We start from the raw sequence: 25,696 nt of genomic DNA, 5'->3' as shown, positions 1-25,696 counted from the left end.
ACATTTCACAGCAAAATGTCAGGTTGCAGCTGAAGACCGAAGCTTTAAAAAATATCTTCTAGAAAATGAATTTTGCACACAGATTCGCAGCTTAAAAAAAGAAAATAAAATGTGAAGGAAGTGGAGGGATCTTATTACTCCTTTTCTTCATCTAGATATATGCTTTCTCCAGGAGAACTGCCTGACACACAGTTGCTGCCTGTCTGCTGCTGTGCCTGCTGGAGCTGGGCAGATCTCATTAAAATCCCAGGCTTTGGATCTCCAGCTTGCCTGTCAAGTACAAGTGTAATTTTTGGTACCCATCTTGGAAGTGGATCCAGTGCTTCAAAAGACTAAAACTGTTTCAAAGAGCAGTCAGTGAGGCTCCTGTGGCTTTTGCACGTGTGCAGTACACCACTAGGGAGAATTCTCATTTTCAGCCCTGCACACTTGATGGAAACAGAATAGATGGTTTAGTTTTCTTCTTTTGCTTTGGGAGATGAAGCAGAAGAATACAAACTGAAGATAATTTTGAATGTGAGTTTGTTTACAGGATGCAAACTGTAGTCTGAGAAACATTTCTGTGAAAACACCAGGGAACTGTAATTATATAGGTTCCCTAAATCCTTGTGGGTTTGCTGCTTTACTGGTGGTTTTACTTGCTTTCCACAACTTCCACTGCATGTGTAAGCCAGTTTCTAATACTGAAATGGGTTAATGATTTGCATTTCTTCATTGGAATTAAATATCAAACCAGCTTCTTTGAATTCTACACAATTACTCAGAAATTACAAAAATAGTATTGTTGTCTGAAATGTAAATACGTGTGTCCCTAAGAGACTGAAATGCTAATAATAGTCAGTACTTTGGCCCCAAAATCATCCATTAGTGTATTGGCCTGGATTTGGGCAACTAGGGCTCGATTATTTTTTCTACCTCAGTCACTTTAAACCAGGATTAGTATTGTTCTTTCTTCTAGGTGCTAAGGTAAGAGAGGAATCAAATTTAGTCCACATTAATGCATTTAGTTAAGAGACCATTTGTTGATTGATGGTCATGCATAAAATTTCATGTTGCAGTGTCAGTGGGATTGTGGGTACCCAGACTCAGTATTAGGGATTGCCTTAGAAAACAACCATATCCAAAGTTACCTGTACACTCCTCCATTTCACTGAACAGGCAGGCAGTCATCTTGCATGCTGTGGATCTTGTAGCACCTTCAAAATTATTTCTTATCACTGAAGGAATGCTAAATTAAATAGAGGCATTACAGCTTCTAGAGGAGTTGCAAAAGTCACCTTCCCAATGGGAGCAGTTCCTTCACATGAAATTCTCAAATGTATTTTCTAAGTGAACATTGAGTTCTCTGACTGAGTTCATACTGCCAATTAAATTTAAAGATGAACCTTCTTTCAGCAGATATTGCAGCAATGTTTTTTTTATTTCCCATTCTGATACTGACAGAAGATACTTAATAGCAGCACTTCACCATGAATAGAATTATACTGAGCAATAACCCTGTTCACCTGATGTGCAATCAAGTTGCTTTGGTTTCCCTATAGATGGGCTGCACCTGCTCTTTGGAAGAGTCCAAAATGAAGATTATCCCAGGTGTTTAGAGGGAGAACTTTCAGCTTCTGCTTTATTAAAACTCCCAATATGTCTCTCTGAAAGCATAAAGAATTTCCTGAAATTCTGAATGTGGGCAGAATCCTTCCTATTAAATCATGTGTATGACAGTGTTATGAGTCGATTGCTATGGAGAGAATAAGCTAGAGAAAGAACTGAGGCAAACGTAGTGAGAGGAAGGTGTCCTGGAAAAGGGCTTGAGGATTCCTGATTCCTTCAGAGATGATTTCTGTGTTACATTTTAAATGATTAAATTAGACACATAAACAAGGAGGAGTGAAGGATCCAAACACCACCACTGTCCTCTTTCCCCTTGCTCAAGCTTATGGCTTGATGCAGATGGATTTTCTGTACCTAAATAAATACAAAGCTGAATTATTTGTGCATTTCTAATGGTGATTTCATCTAGACCCACTTTAGTGATATAATCTTGTCATCATTTCCAGTGACTTGTATAGTATAATTTTCCTGTTTCTAATTGTGTGCATATACATTTATAGACACATTCATATGTATACATGCAAGCTTTTTCCTATTGTGTATGTTATATAATCACAAATATTCATAGCCCAGAAGTTACAGTTTTATGCTGTCCAGTTTTTTGTTGTGAGTTACCAACCAGGGCATGTTTCACCCCCCACCATCACCCTGTTCTGTATTAGGAGCTTCCAGAAAATGTGTTGCAAAACCAAGTCCTTGGTTCTTCTCTTCACATTCTCTGTCCTATCTCCATCTTGTCCCTGGTAGTTTCAGTGAAAGCTGTTAGGCTTTTTTTAGGAGATTTGGAAGCAAGAGTAGAAAAGCAAGTTTACAGGCACCAGGTCTTTTCACAGAGCTTTCATCACTGTTGGTACTTATTGGTCACACGAGGAGAAGTTTGAAAGCCTCCACTCAAATCAGTCTGAGCAGCTTTAGACATTCCTTACATTTCTTTCTGTAGTTGGAAGTTAGTACTCACTGAGTGAGTCAGAGAAGTGCTGACTTGTACTTACATCAGTAAGTCTGAGAAAAAAGAACTAAGTTTTCCCTGCTGTCTGTTGGAAAAAGGATAATTTCATGAACATCCTTCTGCATTTTTCAATAACTGTAGCACCCATCTTTGTTTTCAGAGAAGTTCCCAGGCAGTGGTTAACAGTCTGATTCCAAGAAGAACATCTGCAGGGCTTGATCAGAAGTGATGACTATAACTAGAATTACTGTTTTGGGCCATATTTGGGTCATGAAAAGCAACCGGGAAATTTACTTAACCACTTAGATTTCCTGTTTAGTTATGGACACCTTTGTAGTGTTCTGTATGAGAAACCCTGAAGTGACTTGAAGTGTCAATATTTAGTTCATTAAAAAGCAAACAAACAAACAAAATCACCCACATGCTTTCCAGGTCATCTGAACTTCTCATCAAACCATGGGTTCTGACAAAAGCTGCAATTAGAACTAGTGCCTAAGCTTAAAGGTGAGAGATTGCATGTTCTGGACAGGCAATACTTAAGTGCTCAGTTTGAATTGACCAAGTGATGACAAAGCAAAGGATAAAGCATAAAATTGTTGCCTTGGAAAAGGCCAACAATATGGTTAAGGCCAACAATATGGTTATTAAAATTATTTGCAACAGATGTACTGTGCACTACTGTGTATCATTGCATGAGGCTAAATGGAGAAGAGCACAAAGGACATTCTGCTACTCAGCTGAGTTAGTGCAAACTTTTAATTCTGACAAAAAAAATATTGAGTAATGTTTCCTTACGTGAATTTTAAGCAGTCTTTACTGAGGCTTTGTACTGCTGTAGACCTTAATTTTACATTGTGCAATGTGAAACCACACTGCTTAGTGTTCTGCCTGCTGCCATCACTCCAATAGTATTCTGATTTTCCTCTCAGTTTCTCTTAGAAACATGATTTACTATTTCCAGTTAATTCTTTAATTATCTACAAAATTAACTCATGTTTTGAGCAACAGAATTTGGATTAGCATTTTGGCTGCTTTTGCTGTGTTATTTTTTCTATTTTGGGGGCATGTATACATCTCATCTTTTTTTATCCAAGAATACCTGGAATTCACTATTTAATTAATCTTAATTTGACTGCATTTTTTTGAGTCAGTATTTTTCCTCTCCATTTCCACTTTCTCATTCAATATATTCAATTAAATATGGTTGGTTTTTTTCTTTCCCCCTTCCCCTTCCCCTTCCTTGTTTGCTTTCTTGGTGCAAACCAAGTTAATGATTAGCCCCCCATCTAACAGCTCTTAGTTTGTGAGTCATTGGCTAATAAAAATTAAGTGAATTCTTTCCTTTTTCTGTAAGGGAATGCTTATGCATTCTTCCCACTGAATTTATCAGTTCTGGAAATAACAAAAGACTTGGCATACTTCAAAGAGTATGCAGCTAAAAACCCTCTGGTGAGCTAAGTTGATCTTTGGGAATATCAGTAAAGAAAAATGAGTGCTAGACCAACTGAGTACACTGATACTACTTTGGGTCTAGTCCTTAAATGTTTAGTTGTGATTACAATTGCTGTAATTTAATTTAGACTAGAGGGAATATTCCTAACAGTAAAAAAAGCCACAAAAACAAAAACAACTGTTTGTTTTTCAGTCAGTGAGGCATGCTGCTAACTGTCCTTGGCAGCTCTGAAAAATCTTCAGTTCTTTTAGGATGCCTGATGGTGCAATCTGAAATATACAAAGCCAGAAAAGGGGATTGTACAGTAGTCCTTGAAATGTCATATCTTAATATAGACAAGTTTTAATGCTAAGGATAATTCTAAGTCATTTTTGGTATTTAAAAGTAAAAGGAGATTGGGACTGTGCATGATTTGTAATATGGATCTTGCAACTCTTTTCTGCCACAACTCATATTAGTAAAAGTTAGGATTGTTTATTGCTACAATTTCTAATAAGTTGCCAGAGTTGGAGACCATTTTGATTTCAAATAACATCAATCCAAGTTACTGATTTCACATGTTTTATTAAATATGTTGAGTAGATTAAGTCATAGGATGCAAATTGCTTCTATACACTACTGAAGAACCTAAGCTTGATACGTTCCTTCTCTTTGATGAGGGTATGATCTCTATTAATTTATTTTCATGTGACTGGTCTTCCAGGCAATCATTTGGTATGATCTTAAGCTTTTAATCTCTAATGCTTCAGGCTTACTGCAGCATGATTAAGCTAAAATTGTGCTTTGACAGGTCTGTGACTGGAGGAACCATAAGAGCAACTCTGACTTCTAATTCTGTGGAAGTTGTGAATTTAATCGGTACTGATAGGATATTTTAGGTGGCCTATAAATTTGTGTGTCTCTACCTTCTTACAGTACAGTTATGTTTTGGTCTCCAACAATGAGATTCCTTCTTCCCTAAAGTGGTCTAATTTCTTAACACACATTAATAATAAATATTCTGCAGGAGAAGCAGTATCCCGAGGGGCGGGCACGGGAGCTTTCAGTCACTTGCATCCTTTGCTGTTTCTTCCCTATCTGTTTTCTAATTGGCAATAGTAGAAGTATTGCATTTGCACTGATAATGTTTCCCTAAGAATTACAACTATTACTGCTTGTGGGTATTGTTCCTTATGCTATAACTGAGTTACTTTTACCCTTCAAATGGGATGGGTTTGGTTTGTTTCTTCTTTCAACTTTTTGTCTAGATTGCTGCAAGGTAGAACTTTGATCCTCGAATTCTGTCAGACTGCCAGGTTCTACCCTGGCTCAAACCAAGACACAGGCTTTTCCTTTTGATAAAGGTATTCTAGGGAGATGGGAAATGTTCCAAAATATGCATTTTTTTTAAATGGCTTGGAAGCATAAAAAACTTAGTACTTTTTGTGAACATTTAGGAACTAATCAGAGAAACTGTAGAGCATTTAACAACTGACTTCTGTCTTGAAAGGGTTTTCTCTCCTGTATTCATTATCATGAATGAATATCTAAATACTACTCCTGGTTGCAAATTTGCAAGGTTAAAATAGTATTGAACTGCAAAAGGTCATCTTAAGCATTTCTTGCAAAAAGCAGACTTGCAGTGACTTGCTAATCAGATGATACCTTACTTAAGCCATAGAAAGCTGTAATATAAAGGCAGTGAAAGACTTTGTTAGACCAGCTGAAATAGAATAGAATAAATAATGTTTTTTCATGTGATTATTTTACAGGTTGAAAACTGGTGTCCTCGTTTACCTTGGAGAGCAAAAAATCCTAATGAAGAAACTGATCAAAGAACGGTGGTAAGAACAATGTTAAAATGTGAAATCATTCAGTGATTGTGATTCATGCAAAAGATCCTGGAATGCTCTGCCACATAAGTGCTAGCAAGACTAGAATGTGACATTTTTATATCTCTGATCCTTCTGAACTATATGTATGAGCTCATCATTTAATTTCTCCATTCATTGTATTGCACTCCAATCTTGGTGGTAGATTTCCATTAAAAAAAAAAAAGGTGTGTGTTTAAATTTATGAAATATTGTTTGAAATATTGTCTCAGATACTGAGAAAAATCACAAATCCATAAACTGCACTGGTGTTAAGTGACCATATGTGAAACTTTTCGGTTTTATTATTCCATAAGTCTGGGCCTTAAAAGTGCCTTAAGAGAAGAGGCTTACCTTCATTTCAGTTTTGTAGTAACCTTCTGGTTATTCCTATTCTTTTTCCTTCAAAAAGTCTATAGCATAGAGTTGTTTCTAAGCTGTTACAGCCTAATTATGTAGCACTTAAGTATTCTAAGACAATTTCGGGGCTTTATAGAAACAGTGCTTCAAAGTTTTGATATAGAGTGTTTTGTTTTCTAAAACCAATGGTTCTTACATCATGCTAGCTTTAAAATTGTTTTCTTTAAAATTTATGTTCCAGTATGCTTCTCCCTTCTTGTTATAATAGGAAAGTTTCTTATATTTTGAAGGTTCATGATATAGATGTATCTTCAGGCTACTGTTCTGATTTTATATTGTGTTTTGGAGATACTTTAACCTAATTTGGAAGCATGTGAACAAAAACAAATCACATATTGTACAAATAAATAAATTGTGAAATATTACAAACATATTCTAGGGCTACCGAGCACTACTAATAAAGATAACAATAATTTGTGTGGCTTAGGAATGTCTGTTTAAAGATACCTGAAATATTTGGACTAAAATCTCAACTTGACTTCAGTGTTGGGAGTAGATCTTTCTTGTCAAATGAGGAATGCAAAGCACAGAGTTCACATTTGAGAAGTTTTTTCACTCCTGGAAAGTGCAATATTTGAAGACTGATGTTTTGTGGTTTTTTCAATGCTTTAAATGAAGGCTGAAATTCGTATCAACTTTGATAAACTCTACAAAATGATGTCAAGACATGAGGAATTCAGATGGATGATGTTACGCATCAGACGAATGGCTGATACCTGGATTGAAGCAATTAAATCACTTGCAGAAAAACAAAATCTGGAGAAGAGAAAGCGAAAAAAGGTAAAGGAAAGCATTCTTCATTCCTGCCACTCTTTTACCAAATATATCTAAAAGGCTTGTGTTTATACTTGTGCCTCTTTTCAAGTATTTCATCGTTTCAGATTACTGCTACAACAGATGTTTGTTCTGCAAATAGTTATTTCATACTTTCTGTGAGTCAGACTTTGAGTAGAGGTTTCTACCCTCTCTGATTTTGGATAAAATGGATACTATGTAGACTTACCTAAAGCAAAAAACTTGTGAATTTATACAAGTGGATGACAAGGGGATATTTTATGTAGTCATAGAAAACAATTGTGTATTCCTTGTCCAAAATTGAGACTCTAAATGGCACATTTCTGTTTTGGATTTGAGTAGAATTAGAGTTGACCACAACTTGGGATTGGGTCAGTTTAGACCTCATGTAATGAGTCCAGTTGAAAGACTGAGATTATTGAAGTGAGAAAGTCTATTTTGTTTTACTGATTTTTTTTTTTTTTTTTTTTAAATTACCTCAGCTAGTTAAGCTAAAGCCAGAAGTTTTAAACACAGCAATGGGTTTCCCTTCCTGCCTTGTTCTTCCTGGAGCCAGTCCTGGGTGCCAGCAGGCCATGCACCCTCTCTCTATCCTGTCTGGCTGCAGCTTGGCTCCTTATCTTAGTCCTCACATGAGGTCGGGGCTCCATGTTGCAGCTCTAATGTTTATCATGTACTGCAATCCTTGAGCAGGCCCACTCTCTGTCGAAAAGCAACTCTTCTCTTTCAATAAGCCCTCCAGTTTCTTTTATTAGAGAAATATAATAGCTAAGAATACATAAACTCATGAATAAACAAAAGTGATGCTGCCCTGTGCAGACAGATTCAATGGGATGCTGTAGTGCTTATTCTTTGTTTTTAAAAGCCCTTTGAGGTAGCTATATAAAACACATGGTGATTTTATTTTAGTATGTCAAGCTCAGTTCTGGGAGCTGCAAGAGATTTTTTTTTTAAATTGGGTTTTTTCTGAATGGTGCTTCTTTTTAAAAAATGAGGGACAAGAGTTTTGGTGCTAGGGAGTTTTTATGCTTGACGCTGAATGTACTCACACTCAAATAACAGTCCAAGCATGTAGCAAAGTGTTTGAACTCAACTCTTGTGCTTCATTAGAAAGGTAAGCACAGATTAAAAGAAACTACAGAGAAAACTCTCCTCTGGTGGCAACAAAGAGGCTCAGAAAGCATCCGGTTACTCTTACACAGTCTTTCCAAGTTCTTGATAGCTTGTTCACAGCAGTGTACTCTGCCTTACCTGTCCTGTCTTACATAAGCAAGTATATCCTCCTTGAGCATAAAAGTGGTTATTCAGCCAAATAAACTAATGTGAGCCACAAATTTTGGTTCAGAATTACAGATTATTTTGTGAATTGCACAATTTTGGGTGTTTACTTAATTACTGATCTGGTGGTAGATAACAGTGCAAAACAATCCAGAAACATAATTACTTTTCTAGAGATCCATTACAAAATTAAATTATTGGGGTGGGAGTATTGGGGATTTTTTGCTTCCTTTTTGGGTCTAGTTAGAATTTAATAGAAAGAAAAAATGCAGTGTGATATAATAGTTGCGTGTTTAATGCCAGTAACTCTAACATATGACTTTCTTTTCCAGATCCTTGTTCATCTGGGGCTTTTGACAAAAGAATCTGGATTCAAGATTGCAGAAAATGCATTTAGTGGTGGCCCACTTGGTGAATTAGTCCAGTGGAGCGACTTAATTACATCTCTCTACTTACTGGGCCATGACATCAGGATTTCAGCTTCACTGGCCGAGCTCAAGGAGTAAGAAGATTACTTTCACTCTTGAAACTGGAATAAAAAAAAAAAAAAAAAAAAAATTGTAAACTCTTGAAGCTTCTCTTAACAGTATATAATTTCTTGAAGCATAAAATGGAAGTGATAATTCACCAAACAGATGATAAGATTATTTTCAAGAGCTAAGTGTATGTGCTATGAAAAGGATAATGTGTTTTCATTATAGCTTCAGGCTCCTGAGACTTCATAAATGAGAGTTGTAAAATTCAAACTAAGCAGCTTATTCTTTAATGTACCAGGTGCTTTAACAAGCTGCAATAGGAAATGGAGGAGACTAGGCTAATTCTGTGTCCTCCTCTTCAGTTTCTGCTGTTGTTCACCCAGTATCTCATTTTAAAATAAAGTTTTAAATCCTTTAAATGCATTACTTTTGATGTTGTTATGTTAGGTCAAATTGCTGCCTCACTCTTGCTTTGCATGTTAGTTCAGCATTAGGCATAAAACATCTGTTCTCAGCTTGAGCACATATACTTTTTTCTGGTAACAAACATGACATCATTTTCTAGAGAGCTCTTGTAGTATAAAGCTGTCAATAAAAGTCAGAATTTATTTCAAATAATTACAAAGTACACTTTTTAAACATTCCGACTATATTACCCTCTTTTTTAAATTAGAAGAGTTTTTGTGAAAATTTGCACTTTCCTGACATCCAAGGATTTCTTTAAATGATGGGCACCTTTAGCATTTGGATGTTCTTACTTGGTTCCTGCTTTGGAAAAGATAAAGAGTTAAGATTTTTTTGGAAAGGGCCAATATTTATTGGTATAAATAGAGTTACAGCATCTATTCAAGGCATTTGGAAAATAATTCTGTTCCATATTCCTTCTTTGTTTAGGATTATGAAGAAGGTTGTAGGTAACAGGTCTGGCTGCCCTACCCAGGGGGATAAGATTGTAGAACTCATTTATATCGACATTGTGGGTCTCACTCAGTTTAAGAAAACCCTTGGTCCATCATGGGTGCATTACCAGTAAGTATGACAATTATTTGACCTTTCAACTGCATTTTTTGTTAAAGACCTTTTATTGAGTGGCACATGTCAAAATATTGAGGTGAATGAATTTACATGAATTTGAATTTATTTAAAAGTGTAAATGTGGTTCTCCTTAGTCTAACACTCTTAAAAACAAAGTGGCCTGCGTGTTGCAAATCATCTTTATCACGACCCAGAAAGTTTGGGTTTGTTGGATTCAAGAATTTTTAATCTTCATGAATTCTATTACTGAGTCATTATCTTCGCCTTTCCTCCTGTCCCTTCTTAAAATTCCCCCCTCCCTCCTTCCTCTCCATTTGGTTCTGTAAATAAGTAGATGAGCTGAGAAATTGTTGGAAATTGTTGTTTGGATTACCAATGGCATGTTTAGTTTGTCAGTGTTTGTAGTCATACTGGATTGATGGTTATGGAGATTTGTCTGTTCTAATTGTATTACCTAATAACAGCAATGAAGTTTTCTTTCTGTTCCAACTCTCAAGATGCTGGAAAGAAAGTTGGCTTCAAGGGGAGAGGTCTAAAGAATAAACTGAAGTTGTTGTTGCTTCTGTAGTCTACAAACATATTGAAGTGGAAGAGGGCAGTCATAATGTATGGCTTTAGTGTCTGCAGGTCCAAAGCCACACTTCTTCTTGTCAATAACTTTGAATTCCTGACTGATTTTTCTGTATGTAATCTGCAGGCAAAAAATTGTTTTCTCTCAACCTCAGGGTTTTCTAAAGCATTAGATCTTTCAGTGTAATTTTAAATTACAGTAGAGTGATCAACGTTGCAGATTAGATTACTCTTTAATCTCTTTTTTGAAGCAGAGGAGTAAACGGATATTCTGGTTTTTAGGAGCCTGCTAATAAAGATAATCCCGTTTTCCACTGAGCTACAGTTGATTGTCTGTCTGCCAGATGTACTTGTCACTGGGTGATCACATACACAGTATTGTGGTCAGGATATAAAACCATACTTATAAATTAAAAATGTGTCTTCTCTTTTGCTTTCAATTTCCTACTGGTATGTTCAGTAACTGAAGTAGGAAAATGCACCATAACATTGACATTATTAGATTAACTCTTCATGAGTCATTAAATGATAAGTTGTTAATCTGTTTTTCATTGATTGCTAATTTTTATAATGACTGGTTCTTTCTGGTTTAGGAGAGTAGAATTAAATTTAAATAAACACTTTTTACTACTTCAGTAGTATAGGATTTTTTGTTAGGCTCTTGAAGAAGAAAATTACTTAATGCCTCTCTTGTACAGTATTGGATTTCATGGGCTGGAAGGGGACCTCTCTGGTCCATAGCCTTGCTACAAAGTAAATCAGATGTTTTTGTCCTTCATGAGAGATTTTTCCTTAATCTTTTGCTGAAGACTGCAAAAGATGACCCAGTCATTGTTTTATATTGTTAAGGTTTCCTTTAAAGTGTTTTTCCTGATCTTTTGCCTGATTTCTTGCTGCCCATTACTGCTCATTCTAATATGGTTCTGGGGGGTAAATTAATTCCTCCTGCTCTCTGCCTGCCTCTAGAATATCTTATATACATGTTTTCCTTCCATTTCCTTTTCTTCAAAATTAATTTAATGTTTTGGATAATTTCTTATTTATAGTTTAGGTTTGTAGGCCTTTCATCAAACTTGATACTGTTTCTCAAGTTCAGGGTACAAAAAAAGAGTCCAGAGTCCAGCAAAGACTACTAGATTTTATTTGAGCAGAATTAATCTATAGCTTCATGCATGATATTTTCTATTTGAAAATCCTCTTGCAGTATTTTTTTCTTGCCAGCATCATGAGTTACCTCAAATTTTATCATCAAATTATTTTTAAGGCAAAATGAATAAGTCCAATAAAAAACATAATCATATGGTTTTTTTAAAATTGGTTCCAGTAAAATAAACATTATCACAAATATAGCTGTCTTATATTCCTTGACCTTTACAAACTTTACTTTCTCAGTCAGTTGTATTTAAGGTCAGTAGGAATAATTCTTTGTTTTGAAAGAAGTGTTTTGCTTTGTGCCATGTAGTTTTTCAGCAGACACATGAGGGTCATCTCAGTCTGTCTTATGCAGACCAAGCTCAAATAGAAATAAATTGGATTTTGTTTATTCACTGCAGATAGGAATAAAGTGGTAGAATAAACCTCTGCCTTCAGAACAGTATTTTTTTACCCAGAGTTCTGTAAAATTTTGAACTTGGGCCCTGAGGAAACTTTTGGTAATTGCAAACCAGGTTTCTAGAACTTGTGGCTCAAAAGAATGACCCTGCTGCTCTGAGGGGTGAATTTTTCTGAACAACTGAAATACTGCTTTGTACATCTGAGATCTGTAGCAGCAATTACTCTTGGTGTAGTACATGTTTTATCTGGGGTATAATTGGTGCTGTATATAGCATGAATGTAGCAAAACAGATCTCATTTTTGAGCGCACTTTATTTTCAAGCAGAAGAATGCCTGGACATGTTGTATTGTGTAGTTCTGAAGTCTGAATATTTGAATGCAGTATACGTGAAATGAAGCAACGTAAAAATGAGTAGCTTAATATAGTGTGTGAAGTGCAGCTCATTGCCTTTCTTATGTGCTGTATGAAGGATGCAGGTGCTAAGAATCTGGTATTTTTTTCATTTTTCTACACTCTCTCTAGCTATGACTCATGCCCATATGCCATAAATCCAACTGGCTTTATTCTTGAAATAAATTAACATGACTGCTATCCTGAAAAATGAGCAACTTCCCTGCTTCTGACATGTTCTCTAAAATACATTTGTTTCAGGAGGATTATTTTCTGACTAACTTTTTACATTTTAAATGGAAGTACTGAATGGTCTGAAGGTCAATGCATCCACCTGCAAGGATTGCATAGGCAGAGAGGAGCTGCTCTGGACATCAGCCCAAACAGTCAGACACTGCTGTGCCTGAGGTCAATGTACCTACACAGCTCCAACCAGAAATGCTTGGGGTTTGACCAGCTTGCTCCCAGGAAGATATCTGCAGCCTCTGGCATATTTATTTATTTAGTTTATGCTGGCATAAGCACTAGTTGCTGACAATGATGGGTACTGCTGGACAGCACTGCTCATGTAGACAAAGATGAAGTGTATTAAGACTAAAATTATAGTATTAAGACTAAAATATATCTCCGACTAAAATATATCTCTCAAGTGGGAGAAGGACATGCATAAATGTGTAGAAATACTTCCACTAGGACAGCCCAGTTAAGGTTGTGCTTTTGCCCGGTATCTAAGAAAAACAGTCAATTGAAAAATTATCATAATCCTGGGTTGGTTTTATCTAATGTTTTTGTGTAAGCCCAAAAACTGTCACTTCTATTATCTTAAGAGAAGGCTTTAATTATAGGTGTTTCTATAAGCAGTTTGCTACCCAAAAATCCTCATTTTAATATTTTGGGTAGTCTGACACCAATTTCAAGGCATGCTCTAATTCTCTGCAGCTACCTGCTAAAGTTAGGTGACACTTCAGGAAGGAAGGGGCAACTGAACGAAAACCTAAAGTTAAAATCACACTAAATTAAAGATTTTTAAAAAATTCAAAATACATCCCTGCTTTAAAAAAACACCTTTTGCTATTTTTTGAATAAATTATTTCACTTTAGAAATGCTGAGATGTTATGTGTAAAATCAGAATTTTGTTTAAAAGTAGTTCGGCTGAAAGACATTTAAAGCACTGATTTAATGGAATGGAGAATAGTACTTGGTCAGATAATTGAGGCACTCCTATGTATGTTAAAATATCAGCTCAGTGACTGGGCATTCACTACATTCAGTTCTGAATTTTAAATCTTTACCAGTTCTTTTCTGCTCTGTTTTAGGGCTTAGGTTCACTGCTTGAACCTTTTATATCTCATACCATTTCTGCACACACTTGTACTTTCTGCTGTGTTCTTTTTCTTTTGTCGTTCTGACTTCCTTATGGATCATAGAAATATATTTTGTTTTCCCTGCTTCCTGGTTTAGCATATTTTCTCTTCCATCCCATTTCCTGTCCTGCTTCAGAGACTGGACATAGTTACACCTGTCCCTATGAATACTCAGTGCTACACACTTTATCTCTCAGGAGAGAGAAAAGAGATGAAACAAAGTACTTTGAGATGATAGGATGCAATTTAGTGCTTCTTAAACATGTAATTTGACAAATTCCAAAAATGTTCCAGTTTTTCAGTAGCTTTCACCTATTTTGCATTGCCCTGTACTCAAGCAGCTGGCCTAAAGCTGTATATGTGATAAGAATTTTGTTATAAGACCTGCCAGGAATTAAGAGGGCTTTTATTACTGAATGATTCATCCTTGCAGAAGTTGTTTTGGTCCTGCTGGAGTGTTTTGTATGATGCAAAGATAATTGCCACTGTTGTAAAATATTTTCATTGAGAACAGTTGACATAAAACACTGCACAGAAACTGATCTGTCAGCTTCTTTGTTTGGTGAATCATAATGTGTTGTATATTTTGACTTTCTTTTTGCTTTCAAAAGCAAAAAGATCTCTGTGAAGATTAAAAAAAAAAAAAAGTAAATTTGCTCTGTTTGTACTTTCAAATACAAAGGTGGCATTTCACATGAAAGTTTAAAAGTTGCTGCTTTTATTTTCCGTTTCCCAATTTGATGGATACTTAAGAAAAAACTGTAACAGATAAGAAATACATAAATATATTTTTGGGACTAAACTCTTTCATCTTTTAAAACTGACAAATATTTGGGGTTAAGTTTTTTCGCCTTCTTGGAGCTAAATTCTTACATATTTTAAGGCCAGAAATCCTGTTGTTTTACTACAAATAGTGAAGATGGGCTTGGAGCATGGGAATTATTGAAGACTGGGAATTTCAGCCATTTTTAATAGTAACTTCTGTAGCTTTTGTCCTGTCTCTGCCACCCGTGAGGTTGTGTCTGTCCCTTAGCACATATAAGCCAGGTGGTAAAGAGTTCATGCCTTCTTATCACAGTGGCACATGTAGTAACACATTCTGTAGATGTCTTTTCTGAAAATGTTGTTTGTGGAGGGCTGAAAAACGGTTGGATCAGAAGTTTTAGAGCCATATAATCCAATTAGTTTGCAGTGGAGCCAGTGGTCAATAGGGTGGCCATAAAGGTCCTGTCCAAGCCATATTAAAGGTATGATAGGGTGCAGGTTGGAAACATAAAATCTGTCAACTAGAATGTGTGCCCTCTTCTTCATGCTTAGACTTTTTCTGCCTTTGATATACCATGAACCCTTTTTTGCAAGGAGCCACTCCTAAATGAAATACTTTCTTATCATTATTTCAAGGAATTAAGGGGAGTTTAAATAAAAGACTGAGCATTTCTGTTATCTCAGACTCTGTAATCCAGTGCCAAGATTTCTCTCAGTTGTGGACATTTTATTTTTTTATTGTTTCTTTAGAGTCTGTGACAGAATGTTTCATAAACAAATAAATGGTCTGTCTGACTGTAAGTGTTCAGCAAATTAAACTATCCAGTGCTACTCCAGTAGATCTAATTGGCCCAAAAGTCAGAACATGGAGATTAAATACAATTGTCCAAAGACAAAGTCCTTCTCTGCTCTGATCTTCTTGGCATGTGGCCCTTGGCTGTAACATTGATTTGTAGTAATGGATGAGAACTTCAGAAAATAGAGGAAGAATCCTCTCCTCTTCTGCCTACATTCTACTTCAGAGCCCCAGGAATGTAAGTGACCACAGCAGCATTCCCATAAGCTCCACTTGGATGTTAAAGCATAACTTCATTCTGGAGGAACAAAGAAACCCAAAATAAGCTCCAGGGTTACTAGTTGAATGCCTGATACATCCTGGAATTTGCTGATCACAATGTCTTTATGAATATCAGATAAACAGAAATGTTTGAAATTAAAATGTACCTTTAGTTTGCAAATCATCTACAGTTGCAAACAAAAACAAAACACATCTTAATTATCATAACTATGTGTATATATATATATACATAAGCTTATATATACACATATGCATATGTACCTACATTATTTGTTTTTTCTTTTAGGTGTATGCTAAGAGTTTTGGATTCCTTTGGAACTGAACCAGAGTTTAACCATGCCCATTATGCCCAGTCTAAAGGCCACAAGACACCATGGGGAAAGTGGAACCTTAATCCACAGCAGTTTTATACAATGTTCCGTGAGTATCCCTGTGTTTATAAATAATCCAGAGTTTTAAAAAATGAATGCTGCCACTGAGAAAAATGTTTGTTATTGTAAAAAACGAGTTCATGGCTTAATAAAATACAGCTGCTAAATGGGCAGAATCATGTCAGGGTCTGTAGGTTATGCAAAACCTCTGTCATGCTATCATCCAAAGATCAGAAAATAATTATATCAACTTAATATAAATTATGGTAGGGAACTGTATTCTCAGAGAAACTGTGGAAAAGGGGTGACTGTCTTTTCCTTCCAATGTCAGTGAGTTTTGTTTTGTTTGTGTTGCTTCTCAAATCCTGCCATGGAGCCATAAGTTTTTGAGGAACTTGCTAGATTGCATTTTTATGAAGGACACTCTCACTTTTCATCGTGTTAAAATTAAATTTGTGACTGTTGTATTTCTTCTTTTTTTGCTCAACAGCTCAGCAGCACAATTCCTTTGCTGTTCTTTTCTATTCAAGATTAATTAAGTGGCAGTCAGCAAAAATTATATTTGTCTCTACTTTTTGTGCATTTCTCAAAATTTTCACCTAGCTTGTGTTCATGTTGTGAGCATTCATCCTGAGGGGAACCAATTCATATGATTTTGCCAGCAGAGTACAAAGCTATTGAAAAACAAGCAGTATGCTTCAGCATTACTATAGATCTTTGAAGAATCGTCAAATGCTCTATAAAAACCCAAACCAACCTAAAAATGAAACAGAACAGGGGAAAAAAAAAAAAAAAAAAAAAAAAAATAGAAACAACTCTGCAGAAACTTGAGCAGATTAAATGGTTACAATGATCTGCTCCAGCCCTTGATTTTGACTTTATGGCACTAGGTTCTAGAATCAATGAATCTTTCTCTGCTACATGTTGTTTAGTGGTTCGGGTTTGTTATCACTGAAAGGTGCAGAAAGTTTCATCACTGCCAGATGGATTGAGGGTAAGTGAGGCTTAGGAAAGAAGAAAGTGCATGCTGTTGTAGGCAGCAACTTCTCAGCCTGGATCTGGGAAGAAAAACTTGATGGTGACCTCCCAGACCTCTAAAGTTTGGTAGTGGTCCCTGTCTGAGACTAAGGCCAGGGCAGGCACTGTTCCCTCTCATCAGAATTTATAGTCAACTCTTTCAAACTTCTCTGCTTTTCATAGCAGAAGTGTACATGCTGCTCTATGGGTGACACGCTTTTGATTTCGGTTGCCCTGTAAAATTCTTGGGAGAGGCATATTTTGTCTGTCAACATTTGCTGTGCCAGTTTTTCCAGAGAAATATAAGTGAAGGTTGTTCAAAACATAAAAGACTGCATTCACAGTTGTTTTGAAGCAAGTAACAAAACGCATGGTGGGGAAATGTGACTTGGAAGTAGTTGCAGAGTCTGTGTCTGGAGATTAGTAAGCAGAGCTTGTTCTGTATCCCCATGATCTGCTAATATTTATTGGTTTCTGTTCTAAATGAAAAAGGAGTTGAAAGCTCGTGCTGCATTTAAGTAGTCCAACTGTAAGAAAATTGGTGTGTGAGGTCCTGCTCATGATAGCGCCAGGGGTGATGACACACTTGAAGAAAATAATTGCATGAATGCTTGTGGTGCAGCTGTGTGTGCACTCCTCAATCCCACTTGATGAAGCCTGGAACAAACTGAATCTTCTCTACAGAGAACATCTCTGTTGTGGCAGTATAGAGTACTCTTATAGTCTTTTCTTCAGAGAAATAACTTCATAATGAAGTTTCAGAAGAGCTTCAGGAGTGTATTGGAATTCCAATAAGTAACTATTTCCAATTTTTATGACTCAAAGTGACTGCTGGTTTTCCTTTGCAGGAAAAGTGGTAAAGAGTTCACAAGCAAACTCATTCTGAAGCATGAGTAACTGCAGTGCTGTACATTATTTAAGGGGGTTGCTTCTTTTAGTACTAGATGCAGAAGAATTGTGCTGCAATATTTAAAGTTTTGGTTCTCTGCTGCAGGGATAGCACTGTGGTTATGGGGTTGTGATTAAAAGTGTATGTTAAGCATCAGTGAAGATTTTATGACAGATTGGAACCCTGGACATCTTCCCAACATCCCCAGATCCTAATATATTTTGAGAACTCTGATTATAAGGGCAGAAAACCATTACTCAGCAACCAGCAAGCTAAATTCAAACCTGTGACTTTACCAAATGCTTGACTGTTTTCTGAGCTTTACAGAAGCATGAGGGGTTTGCCCCCCTTTATGTTTTTAAATTCTTTTATGCAAAGAAACAGCAATGATGCTTTTAGGACTGCATGATCTTGCCTAGAAATCCATCTGAGTGCTTCCTGTCAGTGATGTCTGAGGCACTGAACTACACCAGATCTAAGTGCTAACTTTAACACTTTTGAGTGTGTACTGTCTTGCCTTTCCTTTGAATGCAATCCCTCATCCAAAAATCTGAAAGGATGGAAAAATGCCCCTTTTCAGTCATACTTGCAGCATGTTATTTGCTGTGGTAAGCTGTAAAATGTCCTTGGGCCTAAGTGACTGCTTAGCTGTTGCTGAGGCATTTTTCTATGAAAAAGAGTAATTGTCATTTGAAAGACTAAATATAATGGCAGAGGGAATTGTACACTGTGTATGATTTCTCTGTTCTACTGCATTACCCACTTGGCTGATTTTCAGGAATCAAAAAGAAAAACCTCATAATGGCAGTAGAATTTATTTAAGTTTTTTTTAAAACTCTGACCATAGGTTTAGCATTGTGTGTATCGTAAGTGCCTGGGGCTTTGTCTTGGGGTTTGAGATTTTTTTATTTTTTTCTTTTATCTTGGGCTTTTTTAATTTTGCAAAGTGTGCTTAGTAAGAAGATAGTTTTAATGATCCTGTAGGTCTGTGTCTTTCTAGAAGGAGAATTGTGGCTAGTATTGCTGGATGTCACTGCTGGGAAAAAAAAAGACTAAAAGAGGCTGAAAGACAATACAGAAAACTAAAAGCAAATTATTAATCCTTTGCATGTACTTTATTTGTCTGGGCACTGGATTAGTACAACAATTTTGCTAACTTCAGTTGTCAACGCTAAATATTTTACGATACATCTGAAAGAATTAGGCAGTGAAATTCATGTTCTGATCAGCATACTGTGACTTTGTAGGCTACTAATTAGCATGGATACATAACATACAGTGAGTTGGATGTTTTGTGTTAGCATTTCCAAGATAGGAGGAGAACCCAAGAGATTTACTAAAATGTATTCATGACGTTAACCAACATACAGCTTTGTTAACAGGCATAAATCCAGGGTTTTTCCAAATCATTTGTATTGCATCTCTAAGATTTTCAAGCTGGATTTCTTCTGGTTTTCTTATCTCTAATAATAACATAAACCTTAGCAAACAGAAAATCATTACTGTTGGCCTCCATCCAGCTACTGAAATACCATTGCCAGAAACGAGCTAGAAAATAACTGCTTACTTCAGTAGACATGTGCAGCAGGACTTAAAATTAATAAGGACTGTTCTCAATAATGAAGCAAGCAAGTGTGTTTCAGTGTGAACCTGAAGGAATTGATCTGATAAATGGTGTGTCCATACTTATGTAACATTGATGCTCTGTTTCTTACAGCTCACACTCCGGATAACAGCTTCCTTGGATTTGTGGTAGAGCAGCACCTGAATTCCAGTGACATTAAACATATTAATGACATCAAAAGGCAGAATCAATCTCTTGTTTATGGCAAAGTAGATAATTTCTGGAAGGTGAGTGTACTGTAATCATATACCTGAGCAAATTTGTTTTGACCAATATCATAAAGCATAATTTTAAACTTAAAATTATCCCTTATCTTTAAATTTAATGAATTCTTTTTTGAAAATAAACAGATTTAAATAATTAAATTTAACGTTTTTTTTCTGATGAGGAAGCTTCTCTCTAGATCGTTGTTCACACCTTTTAATAAACTTTTTATAGTCTTGATATCACAATGATTTTAGAAAATGCAGAAGCTTTTAAAATTAACGGGAAATTGAAGGTGTCACAGGCTTTGTGAACTTCAGTCAGTCATAAGCTAATGTGTCTTTCAATTATTTTTTCTTGTATCTACAGCTAAAAAAGTGTTCTGCATTTAGAACTAGAAATTGTTTCACTAAAGACCCTAGAAGTGTTTTTATCTCCCTGTATTAATACCAGAGTTTTGTTATTTAAATAATGCTATTACCGCATAGTGTCTCATCTGTAGACGGGAGCTGCAGAATAACAACACCAAGGTTTGGTCATATTTTCACCAAGTTAATATATTTGTTAAACTCATGGTGGTCTCTCCTTTTTGTCCACTCCTTTTCTGTAGCTCCTCCTGGGCTACCACACCTGGGAGCATGTGTCTCATATCGTTTTCAAAGAAAAGCCATTGCTTACTATTAAATGTGTTTCTTCCAAATTACCTCTAGTTCTGTGTGACCATATACTCTCTGCGCCTCCCTCCCTAAAAAGACTTTATTTTCAGCCTCTTGACAACTGAAAAGGGAAGCATTTGGTTCATGCTGTGCCATGCACAGGACCAAACGATGTGACTCGCATTTTCTTTCCTTTTCAGTGGCATCAGAATATCTGTCTTGTGCAGTTTTCTGACCACAGAAACAACGGTAACTGTGATTGCACAGAGTACAATGGTCTTGAAAAATAGTCTCTGAGACAACACAAAACAAAAACTCAGGAGAAATGGGAGAATGTTGGCAGTGTTTATGGTAACAGAAAGAGCTCAATGCTTCTTTGCCGTTGTGCTGAGAAAAATACATACGTTTCAGTACATTTGCACTCTGCATTTTCAGTCATGATGATTGAATTTACTGCACGGAACTATGTAATCTGTGCCTTAAATGGATATTTTGCTTTCATCACTGTAAATACTGTGACATTTACTTTATCTGGCTCATGGTATAGAAAGACTTAGTATGCCCCTACCTGCAGGATTTTGGAGAACAGCTGGGATCCTTTCATTCCTGCTATCTTTATCAGTCTTGCAGGAGCAGTTGCATGTAATCTATAGTTTCTGACCTGATTTGTAGTGCGTATCAACAGAACAACCTGTTGAATTATAGTTGGATTTAAGAAACAAGATAGTTGCTTAGTCACCAGGGCTTTTTTTCACTGACATATATATCTTCTGGTTTATTCACTCTGCATGATTTCAGAAATATGCATTAATAGTTTATATGCCCAGAGGGGAGATTTCTGATTGCCTAATCTGAGATTCTGTATGACACACAGGATATTTATGGGCTGATTAAGACAAAACCATGTTTTTTTTTTAAAAGAACATTCTATCTTGTTTTTTAAATAGCACACAATGGAAACTTTACTACTTCTATGGTAAATCCTCAGGTAGTTGCCTTCTCCCTTAAGACTTTTTATTATTTCTGGTACAGATTTCCAAATGGTAGTTTCCAGACTTTGTAGCAGTAGCAGACTTTGTCTATTGGACTGATGGTGTTTCTGTTCTATTTCCCTGTAGGGATATATTGGCTGAGGTTGAAGTTAGCCTGTGGTTGCCTCCTGAAAAACCTGTATATGCTGAACCACCAAGAGTTTTGTGCTTTCTAATCCTTAGCTCTTCTCACATTTCTGTTTTCTCTGAACCTTCTCAAGATTGTTCAGGTTTCTCTTGAAATGTGAATGTTAGCAGAGGGCACATGGGCCATACCAGCACCAAATGAAAAGGAAAGAGTATATGCACTATTACACATATCCTCTCTTTCCCATTAGGACCCTGTGTTAAGATGAATTCTCATCCAAGACCCTTGTATCATTTTTTTAGAACTGCTGCTTTTCAAGTCACTGCTCCATTGCTATAAGCATTGCCTGTCCTGTTTCTTCCAAGATGTATGACTTGATACCTGGCCAGATTAAAATGCTCACTATATGCTTGTAACATCAAGCCCATTAAAACTTTGACTAGCAGACTGTAACTGCAGTCATGCCCACATGCACTGGTACATAAAGCATAATCACTGCAGATAGGTTTTGAATTGGTGACAATGTGGATGATTTATCTGGAGTGATAAAATCCAGTTCTTGTGATCAACAAAAATCTTGAACTAATGTTATGTCTGTGTAATCTGCTTATTTCATGTTTCCTTTTTTTTTCTCTGTTCAGTGCTCTTTTCATCTGCCACCCACCATGGCTTGTACTTGTACTGAGTTCAATTAATCTGTTTATCCTGCTACTTTTCTTTATATTGAACAGTTCTAATTAACAAAAAGTATAATCTCCAAAGAATACATGGCTCACTGTTGGGTCTGATTAGTTGTTACAGAATCACAGTAGGAAAGGGAGAGCATTTTGGTGCCCAGATTGAGGTGTTTGGGGGAACATAAGCTGCAAATAAATTGTTTCATTTTAAACCAAGAAGGTTAAAATGGAACTGAGGCACACAGAAGACTCTTCTACCTTTGGGTGGGACTGGAATAGCTACCTGCCATCATGATTTTATAAGGTCATGGTGTCATGGGTTCTTTTCCACATCTTGCAAGGCAAATTAAAAACAAAAAAAGACGCCAAATACTACTTGTATTTTTTTTTTTTTTCTAGAAATCACCATATTCCCAGTTCTGTTGCGTAGCCAAGCAGAGTTTCTGAGGCTAGCTTAGACTGCCCACTGAAACTATATAAACTAACTGGGTTATTGTAGCTAAAGAGAACTGTGAATTGTTTACAGACAACATTCTGTCTTCCCACATCATTCAGTGGGGCAAAACTCTGATATGAATATGACAAATAATGGAGGGAGGAATACAGTGATAACTTATGTCATGTCTGCTGCATACAGAAAAAAATAATCAGCCCACAGCCTGAAACCAGTGACAGTCATCCCATGTTACAGTGCACAAGTCTGGGGACATCTTGCTGGAGGTCAGGAAGGATATAAGCTGCAGAGACTGTAACATCTTGCATACTTACCTCTGATAACTATATCAGTCTTAAGTGAGTTAGGGATTACAAATAGAAGGCTTTAAAGAATTTTGCTACATTTCTGAAGGTTATCCTTAGAGGCAAGCTGTCAACGGCAACATTTGTCGAGGTTTGGATGTGTTTATTGTAAGGCTTGGGTTTTTGTTTGGGATTTTTAACAGTACTAAGGGTAAAGAGAGTCCTGTCTCAGCCTAATTGAAAAATAAGGAATGAACAAAATGTGAGTGAAACCCATAATGCTCTCCATTATCAAAATTGGCTTTAATTACAAGAACATTTTAGTTAAAAGGGAATGTTTGAAGCCTGTCGTGTCATCTTGGGCCCTGTTTTGGCATAAGTCTTTTCTTCTTCCTGCAAGTTCTTCTCATGTTATTCCAATACTTCTACCCTTAATCCCAGAAAGAAGAGACAAGATTCAAGTTATGCTGTTTGCTATTTCTTTTTTTGTGGGATGCTGTGAGAGAAGCCAGCATTTTGCTTGTATCAGTAAATACCCATCAATGCCTAACAGATAAGGATTGATTTGTTAGATTTTATTATAGCATATTTATAAATATTTAAATATATTTATTTAAGGATATTTTAAAATATTAAAATATTTAAGATACTTATACATTTAAAGACAAAATAATGTGTGAGTTATTACTAATAACAGTTGGCAAGAAGGGCATTCTTAAAATGTACTCTGTCTGCATAATAGGTTTTGAAGAAGCAGAAGTGGGAAATTGTTACGTTTAACATGTTCTTAATGGGAAAGTACATAACCAAGGCTGTTCTTACTCACTCTTCTTTATAGTTCCATGTGACAGATGTAGTTTCCCAGTCTTATGCCCTGTTGCATTATGTGGGAGGAAGAAATCAGGGAAAAGTCAGAGAGAAAAATCATCCTTCTAAGAATATTTGTGTTTCAAGCAGAGATCAGTGTCTTGCTGTTGGCAGCACTGCCTTTCCTTTCCTATGGACTGGGTTTTGTTCTTCATATATAAGAACAGACTTTGGCTGAACATTTCACTTTATTTTTTAAGATAAAGGAAGGGAGAAAAGATCCTCCTCACCTTTTATCTTCCACATGATCAGTGGACTCACAAACTTGTCTCTTGGTTTTCCCCTTTGGTCTTTCTTCAGATTTGCAGCAGGACTGTGTGTTGATCAAAAGTCACCCTGGTTGCTGTCACCAGGCAGCAGGAGCACTGCCCTGCTTTATACCACACAGTAGAATTTCTGAAATTCACTGCTTGTTTCTGAAAGAATGGATCAAAGGAAATTAACAACTAGAAGTGCAGTAAATAAGTATAAATGTATATACACTTTTGAAGGATCATTCTTAAACATTTATTATAAAAAATATAATTTCGTTTACTATATTTTCCGTTCAAATATTTAATTTCTTTTACAAAAAATATTTATGTTTCAGACAGGTCAGTGCCTAGCTTCTCTTTTAGCAGAACTCTGCAACTGCAAAATGAGTTAGTAAGGTTTTACTATACCGATTCACGCAATCATCTACTAGTATTTTATTATCATAAAACCATCACAACCTTTTCTTCCTTTTTTCTCACTTCCTATTTTTACTTTACCCTCTTCCCTTTGCTGCTTTAGTCGTCACAGTGCACAAGTATGTGACTCATTGGGAGTTCTGGAATTTTTCATTTAAAGAACAGGAAGTTCCTGGTTAGGCTTTAGCACATGTTACATGACCATGAAATAGTAAAATTTTTCAAAAACCTCACTGCAGAAAAAAAGTGGAGGAGAATCATGGTTGAAGAACTGTGAATGACAGACAAGGAGGAGAAGAGGGAAGTGTGGAAGGATTTCTGGCAAACCTTGAAGAAAACAAAACTTTACTGGCATGTTTTATTGATTCTTTTTTACAAATATATACATGCAAATAAATAACATAATATATGTTATTACGTTACTAAATGTATATACACATACATGCTATGTGTATATAAATGCACATGCACATTTAACTGTTTGCATTTAGGAACATACACAAAGATCTCTCCCAGTACCTGTTTTTTCTGCATTATATTTCTCATGCTTTATACAATGCAAGAAAGTGAGATTGTGTATATGAGCTGTTTTACATAAATTTTGCAGCTTGAACTTCCAACTCATAAACAAGTTAATATTCTGAATCAAAGTTTTCTGTAACTTAGGTGTCTTGTAGTTCTGCATATATGGTGCTTAGTTTCTTTCAGAACTAAATTTCTGGTCTTCTGTGAAGGTACCTGAATGGTCTAAAATTTCAAAATACTTTGATAGCCTGAGACTGACAAACTGCAGAGTTGTTAATGACCATCTGCCACATCAAGAAATGTAAAAGATTCCAAAATACTCTAAAAATGCATAGTTCCTAATGCATTGTGCTTCAACCTCATATTTGCTGCTTTTATACTTAGTTTTCACCCACCAAACTTCAATTTCAGCCCTTCAGACTGTCTTCTTGTCAACATTGTCTTAGGAACTTATCAGGCAGTTGTCATTTAATTTCTGTGGTGAGAAAGGCCTTATTGTGATGCGTTTAAAAGTAGGTGGTAAAAATTGATGAACAGTAATAACAGTTCTGCAGGCAGTGATCAACAAAAAGTACTTTCCTGAATGGCATGTTTACTTTGCCTGCTGAAAAATGGTTATAGAAAAGGTTCATATGGCTGGTTTGCACTGTTACTCTTCTGTTTTCATTCCGAGGAGTAATAATTAGCCTTTTTTTTTTCTTTCTTTCTTTTTTTTTCTTTTTATTTTCTTTTTTTTTTTTTTCTTTTTTTT

The 25,696-nt window shown here is 36.1% G+C and overlaps 1 protein-coding gene across 1 annotated transcript in view; it reads left to right on the top strand.

Annotated features, from left to right (window-relative positions):
- The window catches only part of MGAT5 (alpha-1,6-mannosylglycoprotein 6-beta-N-acetylglucosaminyltransferase), a 114,008-nt gene that overhangs the window by 67,171 nt on the left and 21,141 nt on the right, over nucleotides 1-25,696 (top strand). The window contains exons 6-11 of the mRNA XM_071746500.1: nucleotides 5,762-5,833; nucleotides 6,899-7,060; nucleotides 8,686-8,855; nucleotides 9,724-9,858; nucleotides 15,874-16,007; nucleotides 19,582-19,715. Coding sequence (XP_071602601.1) covers nucleotides 5,762-5,833; nucleotides 6,899-7,060; nucleotides 8,686-8,855; nucleotides 9,724-9,858; nucleotides 15,874-16,007; nucleotides 19,582-19,715 — 807 coding nt within the window. The remainder of the gene's footprint in view (nucleotides 1-5,761; nucleotides 5,834-6,898; nucleotides 7,061-8,685; nucleotides 8,856-9,723; nucleotides 9,859-15,873; nucleotides 16,008-19,581; nucleotides 19,716-25,696) is intronic.

Source organism: Heliangelus exortis, chromosome 6 (genome assembly GCF_036169615.1).
Source record: "Heliangelus exortis chromosome 6, bHelExo1.hap1, whole genome shotgun sequence".
Taxonomy (NCBI): domain Eukaryota; kingdom Metazoa; phylum Chordata; class Aves; order Apodiformes; family Trochilidae; genus Heliangelus; species Heliangelus exortis.
Note: the sequence above shows the minus strand (reverse complement) of the source record. Positions and strands in the feature narration are given on the sequence as shown.